Here is a 15,027-nt window from a genome sequence, read left to right as displayed (position 1 = left end):
TTATGCTGTCACGACAATGGACTATGGGGTTTGTTTTCCCAGAAGGCAAAGGAAAGTTGGTACAGGCAAGACGTGAATGTAAGTACATAATTTATTGTTAACACTGTAACTAAAATCAGGAACAAACAAAAGGCGCGCACAATGGCGGTACAAAACTTTGTCGGTGTAAACAAAACTTGCACTAAGGCAAAACTATGAACATCAAACAAAAACTTGCACTGTGGCATAAATGACGAGAAAACTTACTTTGGAACAGAACAAGACCGGGACATGGATCATTGGCATGGATTACAAGGTGCGTGGCAGGTGATGGAGGGTGGAAAGGAGATGATGTTGCCAGAATGAAGAACAGAAACAGACAGGCTTAAATAATACTGTGGTGATTAGTCAAAACAGGTGTGAGACATAAAGACAGGTGAAAACTAATGAGTTGCTTTGGTAACAAAACAAACCAGGAAGTGCAAAACAGGAACTGAGTGTCCAAAAAACAAAACATAATCACACAGACAAGGAGCTTTTACCAACTCAGAGACAATGCAGCAGCTCAATATGTCAATATAGCAGTATAAACTAGTTAGCTCTCTGTGGTCATGGTGCCACTAAAAGTGGTTCCCCTGTGTTAGCACTTATAATGACAATGTCGCTAATAATTGTTATTATTCTGGTCATGACATGTAAATGGGGTATTTTTGGCACTTTTTTGATGTTTTTTAGAGGGTGTTTACTGTTCTTGTCCTACATAAGGATTGTGAATGATGGGCAACATTTTAAAAAACTGCAGTTGCCCTTTAATGAAGAGGAAGAGAAAAAAATATTGTTGCCTGAAATAAAGTTTGTATGTTTCGACTTTACACCTCTCACTTCTACTACTTACTTTTATTATTATGCCTGTGTGTGTGTGTGTGTGTGTGTGTGTGTGTGTGTGGTGAGGCGGTGAAAGTGCTGTGACCTTTTAAAGACAAGAGAACAAACACAAGAGCAACATGAGAAAAGGTGAAGGTTTTTTTTTCCAGCCAAAATGTATATTTTAATTCAAAGAGTGGACTGTTGTTATTTATTTATAATCAAGAGCAATATGTGAACCGATATTTCTATATATATATATATATATATATATATATATATATATATATATATATATATATATATATATATATATATATATATATATATGAAGAGTTCATATGCAAAAGCAGATAAATCCATTTTGACCGATTCTGTATATTAACGATTTTCTGCCTGCTGGTGTTGCCGGTACATGTACAAGCATACAATGGTTTATTTAATATCAACATAAGCAAGTCATGAAAGCCTAAACTTTTAAGAAATGCTGATGTAATGAATGGCTTTCAAATAAGAGTGTTTGATGTGGTTTTACGTCAAAAGCAGATGTATCCTAATTATGATATGTTGCAAAAACAGATATCTCCAAAATCGTTTTCTTTGCGGTCGTTATTTCGCATAATATTCAAGATAAAGATAGAGAGAAAAACAGAACGTGAAATTTATCGGAAGCCACATTTCAAGGTAACAACTGTTCACATTTCTTTACTTCATTATTTAACAGTTTCGATCCCTTGGTACGTATAAATCTAGCTGTCCCTGCGAACATTGTTTCTTCGTACTTGCTAACCGGACATGCTTTTTTGGAACTGTGACCTCACATATTTACCTTGTGCTTTTCAGCACCAAATGAAAAAACAAAAAAAACAGTGTTGCAATAAAGACAATGTTTTATTAATGAAACAAGCACAAATGCTCAACCTGGTTTGCCTATCAAAAACACTCCTGTGCAGATAACATCATCGATATCGACATTAGCTCCATGCTCGACAACATCGTTTAACGCAGCGGTGTAAAACTCACGGACACGCGTGCTAGCGCCAACATCAAATAACTTCAACACGTCAGTTTTTTTCGCTGGCTTAACAGTGTTCACAGGAGAAGCTTCCAAATGATTCATGCGTGGATAACAACACTGAGTGACTCCGTGCGCGCCGCCATTTTGTTTGTCACGTGATCCCGTACTGCAGCGCTGGTTGGGCAAACGGATATATCGGCTTTTGTGGTAAATGATCCATGGCGCTTATCGGCCTTTGCAATAAATCGCTGAACTAAATGACGTTAAAAGCGGCATTTGTCTGCATTTGCAAACAAATTGATTTTGGTATACCACAATAGAAGTGGCAGACTATATATTACCGAGGCTGGGCTAAACTTTATCAAAATGGCGTTTATCGGTTTTTGCGTATGAACTCTTCATATATATATATATATATATATATATATATATATATATATATATATATATATATATATATATATCCATCCATGTATCCAATTTATACCAAAATGGATACATGGATGATACAGCAGAGGATTGGGACAATGTCATGTGGTCAGATGAACACAAAATAGAACTTTTTGGTATAAACTCAACTCGTCGTGTTTGGAGGAAGAACAATACTGAGTTGCATCCCAAGAACACCATACCTACTGTGAAGCATGGGGGTGGAAACATCATGCTTTGGGGCTGTTTTTCTGCTAAGGGGACAGGACGATTGATCCGTACTAAGAAAAGAATGAATGGAGCCATGTATCGTGAGATTTTGAGCCAAAACCTCCTTCCATCAGTGAGAGTTTTGAATGGTTGACCAAATACTTATTTTCCACCATAATTTACAAATAAATTCTTTAAAATTCCTACAATGTGAATTCCTGGATTTTTTTGTTATTCTGTCTCTCACCGTTGAAGTGTACCTATGATGAAAATTACAGACCTCTGTCATCATTTTAAGTGGGAGAACTTGCACAATCGGTGGCAAACAAAATACTTTTTTGCCCCACTGTATGTATATATTAGGGCTGCGAATCTTTGGGTGTCCCACGATTCGATTCTTTTTTTTTTTTTTTTTTAAATGTCTAATGATAATATAAATGAGGGATTTTTAAACACTGCTATGCTGAAATTATAACTAATATTGATACTGTTGTTGATAATATTCATTTTTGTTTTACTACTTTTGGTTTGTTCTGTGTTGTGTTTGTGTCTCCTCTCAATTGCTCTGTTTATTGTAGTTCTGAGTGTTGCTGGGTCAGGTTTGGTTTTGGAATTGGATTGCATTGTTATGGTATTGCTGTGTAGTGGTTTGTTGGATTGATTAGAAAAAAAAAAATCGATTTTTATATATACAATTTTTGGAATGTGAAAATATAATAATAATAATAATAATAATAATGATTTTCAAATTGAATATTTTAAATAATAAAGAACTGGAATATGTGATGTGTGTGTTTATATAAATGTACAGCACTCTAGTTGATAAAATGGATCAATAGCTATATTTATAGTACATAGAAACACATTTCCAATATTTTAGATTACAGTCACATGTTATTAATTACTATCAAACTTCTATGAGTTAGTCGACTGTAAATGGACATACTCAACCATATAAATATACCTATGGACACATTATAGTCTAATGACACCTGAATTAAAAATATTGAATAATAATATAAACATATTTATTTATGTCCTGGGCTTAATTATTTTAGTTTTTACTTCAAAAATTAATATTTTCAACATTCAATTTGGTGGAAAATTTTGTGTACACATAATCACGTTTAATTGAGATTATTAATGTGCATTTATTGTAATTATACTAGAATGTAACAAAATGTATTTCAGTGTTGATAGTTTTTTTTTAGTGTTTTAGTTTTCATCTCTTGCCAAAGAAACTGATGAATATGTCAGAAACAGTTTGGTAGTTTAAATATTTTTATTACAACAATATGTCGGACTTCTTTTTTTTACTGAACAGGCAAGACAGTAAAATATATTTATATATAAATACACCCTGTCTTTAAAAAATAGACATTTTCTACACCGCAGGGTTTCGCCATTTGATGTTGTTTTTTGTTCAAATCTGCAAAGAAGAATTCACCACTCAACACAGTTTTCAACGAAATATAAGACAGGAGAGAAGCTTCATTCTGTTTGATCAATAAATCCATGAAAAATACCTGAGCGCCCTTACATCAAACATTCTTTTGGAATTTGAGCACCCATTCTGTGCCAAAATGTACACAGAAAAAATAACAATAAAATAAATTACCACAAACCTGAACCCTGTTGTCTCGTTTGGAGTATATACAGAGTTTGCACGAAGGTTGTATTTTTGCCTCATTCCTGTGAGAATCCTGCGTGTGTCTGATGTACTAGAGGTGGGACTATCCAGGACAAGCTGCAGTGTGCTCAAACAACCACCAGGTAGCATCTGTGAGCGGATAATACTGTATCATCCCTTTCTTTTTCGGACTTTTCAGGCTTCATTAGGCCGGGAGCGCATTCTTCACTCACGGTTTAAGTGATGGATGAGGCAAAAACTAACCCAGACCCGGCAACAACATAGTCTCAAGTTCTTCACTTCCCTTTGTGTTTGCTCCTGTAAGTAAGCTGTAGTTGTGCCCTTGTTACATGTAGAACAGTATATTTCACGTAAAAATAAAAAGAATGCTTAACACTGGAGAATAAGAAGAAGAAAACAAAATACATTAAGCTGCCTTTTAATCACATAAATTGTAAAGACAAGTTGAGGTTCATTAAATTGCCTCTGATGACATAAAGGAGTCATTCGCGACAAAACTCTTTCATCTTAGCCGACATATGTAAAATCTTCATTTCCGTGCAGAATTGTGCTTTCAGTTTTCCCAACAAAGTTTGACCGTCAAATGTCGCCTTGTTGCAGATGCTTAAATAAAGTGCGAGGTCAACAACACAAAACTTGTCCTTCCAGGTTGCATCTTAGTTTCGGAAAGATTCAAAGTCCTCTAACGGCCCAAAGACAACGGACATATGGCCACCACTAGAAGCTGCAACTCGTACCTCAGTTTGGTCCTTGTGACAGTATTCCGAGACGGACCTTCAAACCAGTCACGTTTGCAATAGGAATACTGACAAAGCTTAACCCATTAGCTTTCTAAATTCATTAAGGCCAAGTCCACACCACCATAGATATTTTAAAAAAACGCATTAAAAAAAATTTGGTTTTACAAAATCTCCATTAACACGAAAAACTCTGTTCTCATAATAATGAAAAATCAGAAGCCTAAAAAAACAATCTCTATTTGCGTCCTTTTCGGTTTTCCAATGTTTACAACGCGCCAAATAAGTCTCTGTGTGTGGACCATGTCTCGGCGCTTCATTCATTCATTTTCTATGCCGCTGAAGCTTTACGCGGGCTGCCATTTTGATAACATCACTTCCTGCGATCGTGGATGTGTTAATTTTAAAGAATGTTCTGTTTTCATCCCGTACACGGCTATTTTGAAGAGCTTTGAGGCTAGCGGCACTTCTGAAGAGTTTATTTCCACAAATATCGTACCTCGCGCCGATCTGAGGTGTGTCTTAGAGCTCACTTTGTGTGATCGGAAATGCTTTACATGTATCCAAACTCTCACAGTCTTGCTGGATTGCTTCCGGTTGATTTACAACCACTGAGCTAGCATTTTAGATAGTTAGCCAATGGCTTGCGGCACCTTCACTTTGAGGACTTTATCAGGGAATTTCCTTAGCAAGTCTTTAATTGTGATGAGACCGAAAAAGACGCTACAGTGGACCTTTATTACAGCGAAGGAAAAGGCACCGCAGGGAAACAAGCTGATGAAGGATCGCCTTACACAGCTAGTTTGTGCTAACGCTGCCGGCAACTACGTGAAGTCACTGCTCGTTTACCACTCCAAAACTACCAAAGTGTTCAACAATGCCACAAATATTCCCAGACGCCAGGTAACATGATTTTCCTTTTGTTGTTTTTTGCTTTTTGAACGCACCCACGAGGTTTGTGTGTTTGTGAGCATATTGAGTTTAAGGCTTGTTGGGGTGTTGAGACATTAACCCCTTGTTAATATATATATATATATATATATATATACATATATATATATATAGAGAGAGAGAGAGACAGACAGATAAACAGAGTATGTACATAATAAATATATATATATATATGTATGTTTTGATTGATTAATTGAAACTTTTATTAGTAGATTGCACAGTACATATTATTCAGTACAATTGACCACTAAATGGTAACACCCGAATAAGTTTTTTAACTGGTTTAAGTCGGGGTCCACGTAAATCAATTAATGGTATATATATATATATATATATATATATATATATATATATATATATATATATATATATATATACGTCTTTGAACTGTGTACTTTAATTTACTAAAATAGGGACTTTTGTGGAGTCATGTTTACATTGATTTTTATGGGGAACTCAAACATTTTTTTGGGTTCGTTGAACCATGTTTAAGAACCAAATAAGTTTGTGGATAGAAGTTCCACTGTATAATGCATCTGTTCTTTAATATAACAAAATATCAGATGACATGTGAATTATCTTCAAAGGTGTGTAGTAACTTGGGGTGTGAATCTTTGGGCACTCAACGATTTGATCCAATTTCGATTCCTGGAGTGACAATTCAGATTCCATTCTCGATCAAAATCGATTTTCGCATTTTATTATTTTGTTTATAAATAAATATATTTTTTTGTCCAAACAGATAGAAATGGCAACAGCGGAGGATGCATATGCATGTACGTGCCAGTCTGCCCCACAACAATACTGCCCCACAACAATACGATAGAGAAAAAGAAGGATCTTATTTACTACAATGTCGGACTAAAATGGCGGCCCAGCGCAATTAAAAATGTTCGTGTGTGAGAAAGAGGCTAAAACAAATGAAAAAAATAAGTTTTTTTTCAAAAAATATCTGTTTTGGTGTCGACAAGACCAATGGTGAGGTCAACAAATCTGCACCGTAAAACGCACATGTGAGAAAAATACACAATTATTATTACAATTAAAGCATCATTTAAGACATCATGTGTAGCGAGTAAACACACATCGTGATTGAATACAGAAATAGGCTGCAATATGTAAACTTCATATTTTCAGTGCTGGATGACTAAAATACACACAATCCCACACCCTAAACATGGACTAATTAAACAGCATTGAAAAGCAGAACTGACTAACACACAAATAATTGTCCTACTTGTTAATAAATGTATCTTACTCGGGGGTGTCCAGACACAACTTTTTCACTTTTAATACGACACCAATATTGGAGCTTTGACTTCTGGTTGATACCGATAGTGATTTATAACAATACGAGCAGTTGTCAAACTTTCTTTATATTATTTAGTAGTGTGGGATATTAGTTCGATCAAGTGTAATTACTCAATCAGATAACAATGCCACGTACCAAAAACATGTACCTATAAATTATTAACCATCTGGACTGAACTTATGCTGTCTTTAAGTTGAAGTGGGATGTTTTTCTTGGTGGGCAAAGGCTGATGCTATGTGTTGTACTGAATTGCATTACGTGTGTAACATGAACTGTATGTACTTGTTATTTTGAATATACAACTTCATTGTTGATATGCAGTATGTACTGAAGTTTATTTTTTAATTAAAGGATATTATATCAGGAACTTAAAAAAACCTAAACGTTTTAGCTACATTTCGGTCTATTTTGGGCCATATCTTTGGGTTTTTTTTCATTTGCAAATATAGTATTTTTTCTTATAATAGCAATAATTGTCGCACATTTGAGTAGCGCCAGGACAAACAAGTCTATAAGGAGTGTAATAAAAAAAAAAAAATTGGATATATAATTTCTTTTTACCTTTTTTTTCTCAGATCTCTTTTTTAACTTCACTACTGAAAAAATATAGCAAATAAGTCTTGTTTTTAACCTTTTGAATGCCAATTTGTTCCAAATATGTCAGATTGTTTATATAAAAAAATGTGCACAAAATTAGTCGTCATCCATACAGAACCTGTAGAAGGGCTGGGGTGAAAATCAGGCCTGAATAAACATAAAATTAGTACTAAAAATAATTTTAAAATGAGTCCAAAACATTTTATACACTCTTGACTCCTTCAGGATATTTTCACCCTTGGGCTACTCTACAGCTTTTAAATTATTTAAATGATGTACAGTATACCCAAGAGGATAAAAAAGCAACAAAAACAATATATGTGTTTTTTAAATTTATGTTAAGTTTTACATAATATGAAAATTATTTAGTTTTAGAATACATTTATAAAAAAATAAAACAATAAAACAATTCTCAGATTGTCATCTATACGTCAGCAGCCAAGAGATTGTATAATCATTTGTACAGTAGGGAAGGACCCCACTCCTGGGTGGATCTTATAAGAAAAGTGTAGGGTTAATCATTTTGCAATGCAGTCTGCTGAAAATGTGGCCACTCCACATAGCAACGTACGCTGTGGTCAAAGTCGGAATTGCCCCAAAACACATTTTAATACATTTAACACTCCACTGCTCTCTGACGGCTGGAGTGTTCCATGCACCCCATTAATTCATCACGCTTCATCCGTCAGGTAAACCGTGACAAATGGGGCCATTTGAATTCCCTTCATACTGTAAACCTAATAATAAATTGTGAGAGTCCGTTTGAATTGAGAATTGTGTAAATCGATAATTGATTCTGAATCAAATCTTTACTCCAAGAATCATAATTGAATTGAATCGGGAGTAAGAATTCCATTCCTATGATTTATTTGTAATTGTATAATGAACCAACAAATAAATGTGTAACTTCAATGTGTACGTCAGACTGTAACGAAGCAGAGCTAAATAGCGACGACATGGCACGAGAGATTATATTTTTGCAGACGCGGATGGATACAATGAGGCAGGCAGATCCGTCCAAACAAACTAGAATCACAGCAAAGAAGGTTTTTTGACCGTCATTTATCAGGAAATTTTTTGGGGAAATGAATGAGAAAATGCCAGAGGGAGGTGTTAGAGCGCCTCCGGCCGGTTGGATCCCAAGGGAAAGACCCAGGACACTTTGGAGCAACAGTGGGGCAAAAAAGTATTTAGTCAGCCACCAATTGTGCAAGTTCTCCCAATTAAAAAGATGAGAGAGACCTGTAATTTTCATCATAGGTACACTTCCACTGTGAGAGACAGAATGTGAAAAAATAATCCAGGAAATCACATTGTAGGATTTTTTTATTAATTAAAATCCTCAGTAAAATAAGTACTTGGTCACCTACAAACACGCAAGATTTCTGGCTTTTACAGAGCGGTGACTTCTTCTATAAGAGACTCCTCCGTCCTCCACTTGTTACCTGTATTAATGGCACCTTTTTGGCCTTGTTATCAGTATAAAAGACACCTGTCCACAATCTCAAACAGTCACACTCCAAACGCCACTAAGGCCAAGACCAAAGAGCTGTGAAAGGACACCAAAAACAAAATTGTGGACCTTCACCAGGCTGGGAAGACTGAATCTGCAATAGGTAAGCAGCTTGGTGTGAAAAAATCAACTGTGGGAGCAATAATTAGAAAATGGAAGACATACAAGACCACTGATAATCTCCTTCGATCTGAAGATCTCACCCCATGGGGTCAAAATGATCACAAGAACGGGAAGCAAAACTCCTGGAATCACACTGCAGAGAGCTGGGACCCAAGGAACAAAGACTACCATCAGTAACACACGATTCTGCCAGGTACTCAAATCCTGCAGTGTCAGACGTGTCTCCCTGCTTAAGATAGTACATGTCTATGCCTCTCTGAAGTTTGCTAGAGAGCATTTGAATGATCCAGAAGAGTATTGGGAGAATGCCATATGGGCAGATGAAACCAAAATATAACTTTTTGGTAAAAACTCATCTTGTATTTAGAGGAGAAGGAATGCTGAGTTGCATTCAAAGAACACCAAACCTACTGTGTAAGAATGAATGGACCATGTATCGTGATATTTTGAGTGAACACCTCCTTCAATCAGCAAGGGCATTGAAGATGCATGACAATGATCCCAAACACACCGCCCGGGCAACCAAGGAGTGGCTTCGTAAGAAGCATTTCATGGTCCTGAAGTGGCCTAGCCAGTCTCCAGATCTCAAACCCATAGAAAATCTTTGGACAGAGTTGAAAGTCCAAAAGTCCTAAAACATCACTGCTCTAGAGGAGATCTACATGGAGGAATGAGCCAAAATACCAGCAACAGTGTGTGAAAACTTTGTGAAGACTTACAGAAAATGTCATTGCCAACAAAGGGTATATAACAAAGTATTGAGATTAAATTTTCTCATTGACCAAATACTTATTTTCCACCATCATTTGCAAATAAATTATTTAAAAATCAGACAATGTGATTTTATGGATTTTTTTTCTCATTTTGTCTTTCATAGTTGAGGTGTACTTATGATAAAAACTACAGGCCTCATCTGGTGCAATTGGTGACTGACTAAATACTTTTTTTGCCTCAATGTATTTTTCCCAGCTGGCCTGGGAACGCCCCGGGAAGAGCTGGACGAAGTAGCTGGGGAAAGGAAAGTCTGGGCTTCTCTGCTTAGGCTACGGCCCCCGCAACCTGACTGCGGATAAGCGGAAGAAGATGGATGGATGGAAAGAATAAAGGTGAAAATGCCCACAGGTATGTAATTTAAACAGTCTGAGACCCTCTGTCAGTAAACATGCCACATGGCGAGATCATCAGTGAACCTCAACAAAAGAGGCAAAAGTTATTAGGGGCCGACATTTGTTCACATTTGTGCATTATGCACATAAAAATATGACTTAATTCATGTAAAACGGTACAACTTTTTTCCCCACAATATTTTATGATGATTGTCAACATGCCACCTATTTATATTTGTACTTTATTCTGATCATACTTAGACATCATAATCACTGCAGAAAGTAGTTCTGGTCATCGACTCCTTGAGAGTTTTGTTTTTAAAATGGTTTGAAGGCAAGAATTGAATCAGCACATGCTGCCATCAAGCCTTCATATGATTGGTCAGCTGTTACGTAGCTGAAAAGGCGCTTCCTTCAGCCATTTAAAGCTTGGTAATGTTTTTAGACTTAGACAAACTTTTATGATACTGAATCTAACAATCTTCTTACTGGAATGTGTGCTTACCACGAACGATATGTGAGGAGAACTCATAGCGGTCTTTGCTGTTGTGACCACAGATGTTACACTCCAGTGGATCCCTGTATCCATGGCAACCCATGTGTATGGTGTACATGACATGGTCCAAGAAGAGCACTTGGCAATGGTCACAGTGGAAGGCTCGCAACTCCCGGCCGTCTCGTCCAAACACCCGCATCGCTTCCTGACTCGCCAGCCTCTCTGTAGATTCCCGCAATACCCCGCTCCCGATTCCCGACCCGCTTCTGGGCGACACCTCTGTCGCATGATCGCTTGAAAAAGCCACGGGACTTGAGCGAGACCTTTGGATTGGCGGGAGATTGCCAGCAAGATTGGCATGCCGTTCGTGGGTGCTGCTTCGAGCCGAGTCGGGCGAGTCTCCTCCACTGTTACTTGGCGATTCCTCTTGCCGCGATTGGGTCAGTCTCACCGGTCGGGCAGCGGGCCCGTTGGAGATGGCGTGGCTGGGGAACTCGGATGGTAAAGGAGGCTGGGGTGGCACTGAGTCAGTGTTTCCTGTATGCTCAGCTCGATTACCAACTGGCAGAACGTGATGGTAGAGCGGGTTGACCATAGGCATGACCTCGGTCATGGACAGAGGGTGGCCTGGGTGTTGGATAATTGGCCGAAGTGTGTCCGACCCCAGGTAAGTGATGGCATTACTCATAGCTTGGTCCATCATGTGGGCTGACATCAGCTCAGCCTGCTTCTCAAACTTGAGGCCCATCTCATAGCCCATTTCAGGGTAGCTGTAGCGCGCCATTTTTTCACCTGGAAAACATAGAGCAGGAAGATCACTGGGGAGTCCAACGTTTACATTTATGAGCACACAAATCAGCTTTGACAATTTATCTTCACTTTTTTAACGTTAAAATATAAAAATTGTCCAAGGAAAATCCAATGGCTAAGATTGAGACGTATCCTCGGCCAGGACAAACGCGCAACGTTGTCCAAAACACAGACAAACCGCTCGAACACATCTGCTTGATACGTTTGTAACTCTATAATATTGTTGAAAAAAGTACAAATAAATACGGAAACATTTACCTTTTCACCTTTTGAACTTTCTACTGGGCATCTCACTCATGTATTTTTAAATCCCTCTCAGACTTGGCGCCACTGGGAGGGCTTGCTCACTGATATGAATACGTAGATGCCAGTTTCAGGCTTGGCAGGCTCGCCATCTTGAGCAGGGGTTTTATACGACCAATCAGACCAGTATGCATCTGACTGGCACCAACATTTTAATATTTGATTAACCCGTGTCTCAGTTGAATATTGTACAAACCCTGTTTCCATATGAGTTGGGTAATTGTGTTAGATGTAAATAAAAAAGAAATACAATGATTTGCGAATCATTTTCAACCCATATTCAGTTGAATATGCCACAAAGACAACATATTTGATGTTCAAACTGATGAACTTTATTTTTTATTTTTGCAAATAATTCTTAACTTTAGAATTTGATTCCAGCAACACGTGACAAATAAGTTGGGAATAAATACTGATAAAGTTGAGGAATGCTCATCAAACACTTATTTGGAACATCCCACAGGTGTGCAGGCTAATTGGGAACAGGTAGGTATTAAAAAAGCTTCCCCAAAAATGTTCTGACTTTCACAAGAAAGGATGGGGCGAGGTACACCCTTTGCCCACAACTGCGTGAGCAAATAGTCAAAACGTTTAAGAACGTTTCTCAAAGTGCAATTGCAAGAAATTTAGGGATTTAAACATCTACGGTCCATAATATCAACAAAAGTTTCAGAGAATCTGGAAAAATCACTCCACGTAAGCGGCATGGCCGTAACCAACATTGAATGACCGTGACCTTCGATCCCTCAGACGGCACTGTATCAAAAACCGACATCAATCTCTAAAGGATATCACCACATGGGCTCAGGAACAAAACAAAAAACACTGTCACTAAATACAGTTTGTCGCTACATCTGTAAGTGCAAGTTAAAGCTCAACTATGCAAAGCGAAAGCCATTTATCAACAACATCCAGAAACGCCGCCGGCTTCTCTGGGCCCGAGATCATCTAAGATGGACTGATGCAAAGTGGAAAAGCGTTCTGTGGTCTGACGAGTCCACATTTCAAATTGTTTTTGGAAATGTTCGACATCGTGTCATCCGGACCAAAGGGGAAGCGAACCATCCAGATTGTTGTCGACGCAAAGTTCAAAAGCCAGCAGCTGTGATGGTATGGGGGTGCATTAGTGCCCAAGGCGTGTGAAACTTACACATCTGTGAAGGCACCATTAATGCTGAAAGGTGCATACAGGTTTTGGAACAACATATACTGAACTGCCATTCAAGCGCCTTCTTTTTCATGGACGCCCCTGCTTATTTCAGCAAGACAATGCCAAGCCACATACAGCACGTGTTACAACAGCGTGGCTTCATCAAAAAAAGGGCGTGGGTACTTTCCTGGCCCGCCTGCAGTCCAAACTTGTCTCCCATCGAAAATGTGTGGCACATTATGAAGCCTAAAATACGACAGCGGAGACCCCAGACTGTTGTACGACTGAAGGTCTACATTAAACAAGAATGGGAAAGAATTCCACTTTCAAAGCTTCAACAATTAATTTCCTCAGTTATTGAGTCTTGTTAAAAGAAAAGGTGATGTAACACAGTGGTGAACATTCCCTTTCCCAACTACTTTGGCACATGTTGCAGCCATGAAATTCCAAGTTAATTAATATTCGCAAAAAAAAACAAAAAACTTTATGAGTTTGAATGTCAAATATCTTGTCTTTGTAGTGCATTTAATTGAAAGGATTTGCAAATCATTGCATTTTGTTTATGTTTACATCCAACACAATTTCCCAACTCATATGGAAACGGAGTTTGTAGTAAATAGACAAAGCTTTCCCCTGCTCAAGATGGTGGCCATGTTGACTGGTCATTCCGATGGCAACCTTCCAATTGTGGCAACCTTGTCCACCAATGCATTTTATATGCAACACCAAACCGTCCATCTTTGTCAGTACGCAAAATTTTTTGATGGTTGTGTTTTATATATAAATCACTAGGCCTGGTTCTCCCTTATTTGCGTTCTTTTAAGTGTAGAGACTCCAGTTGCTATGGTTTGAGGTCACAGGACATACTTGGAATGTTTGTTCCTAGAGCCAATACAAATCTTGGGAAAAAAAGCTGTCAGATATGCTGCTCCATGGTCGTGGAATAACTTACGAAAGGATCTGAGGATACCTAAAATCATGACTTTGGGGGAATTTCAGGCCATTTTAAAGGATCGAGAAACTGTTTCTCTTGGGGGGTTGTACTTTTTCTTAAGTTGTTTGTACTGAAAAATTTTAGACATCGTTTTGACCTATCACCTGTTTTTATGTTAATATGTGTAAGTAATTTATTGTTTAATTGTGGTGTGTGACTGCTCCTGTTTTATTTGTTGTTCTTATATGTATTTTTGTAACTTTGTTTTGCTGCCCTCTTGACCAGGTCACTCTTGGAAAAAGGATTTTAATACGTTTTTTTTACCTGCTTAAATAAAGGATATTGGTTAATATTGGGGCTGACATCAAATTAAATTTAAAGTAAAATTAAAGTACCACTGATAGTCACACACACACAAGGTGTGGTAAAATTACCCTATGCATTTGACCCATCCCCTTGTCCCACCCCCTGGGAGGTGAGGGGAGCAGTAAGCAGCAGCGCTGGTCACACTCTCGAATCATTTTGGTGATTCAACCCCCAATTCCAACTCTTGATGTTGAGTGCCAAGCAGGAAGGTAATGGGTCCCATTTTTTTAGTCTATGGGAGGACTTGGTCGGGGTTTGAACTCACGACCTACCGATCACATGGTAACTTCCGGTTTTCACTTCCATTTTATTTTCCCTGTATTGGATGTGGGGTTTCTTTGTGTTTGTTATGGACGTTGTTGCGGGTTTGTTTGCGCGCTGTAGTGCTGTTGTGTTGCTTTTGACAAAAGCAATTATACTTCCTCATTGTGCAACAGTCATGGTTATTCACGAAACCCAGAATTTTGAGCGTCATCAT

At 37.9% G+C, this 15,027-nt stretch overlaps 1 protein-coding gene across 3 annotated transcripts in view; it reads right to left on the bottom strand.

The window, feature by feature from the left end:
* Positions 1-3,763: 3,763 nt before the first annotated feature.
* The window catches only part of ikzf2 (IKAROS family zinc finger 2), a 79,873-nt gene continuing 68,609 nt past the window's right edge, over positions 3,764-15,027 (bottom strand). For all 3 annotated transcript variants that reach the window (XM_061879862.1, XM_061879860.1, XM_061879861.1), the window contains one exon: positions 3,764-11,778. In XM_061879862.1, the coding sequence (XP_061735846.1) occupies positions 10,976-11,778 (803 nt within the window). In that variant the 3' untranslated portion in view covers positions 3,764-10,975. The remainder of the gene's footprint in view (positions 11,779-15,027) is intronic.

Source organism: Nerophis ophidion, linkage group LG19, assembly GCF_033978795.1.
Source record: "Nerophis ophidion isolate RoL-2023_Sa linkage group LG19, RoL_Noph_v1.0, whole genome shotgun sequence".
Classification (NCBI taxonomy): Eukaryota; Metazoa; Chordata; class Actinopteri; order Syngnathiformes; family Syngnathidae; genus Nerophis; species Nerophis ophidion.
This window is presented reverse-complemented; position numbering and strand designations above follow the sequence as displayed.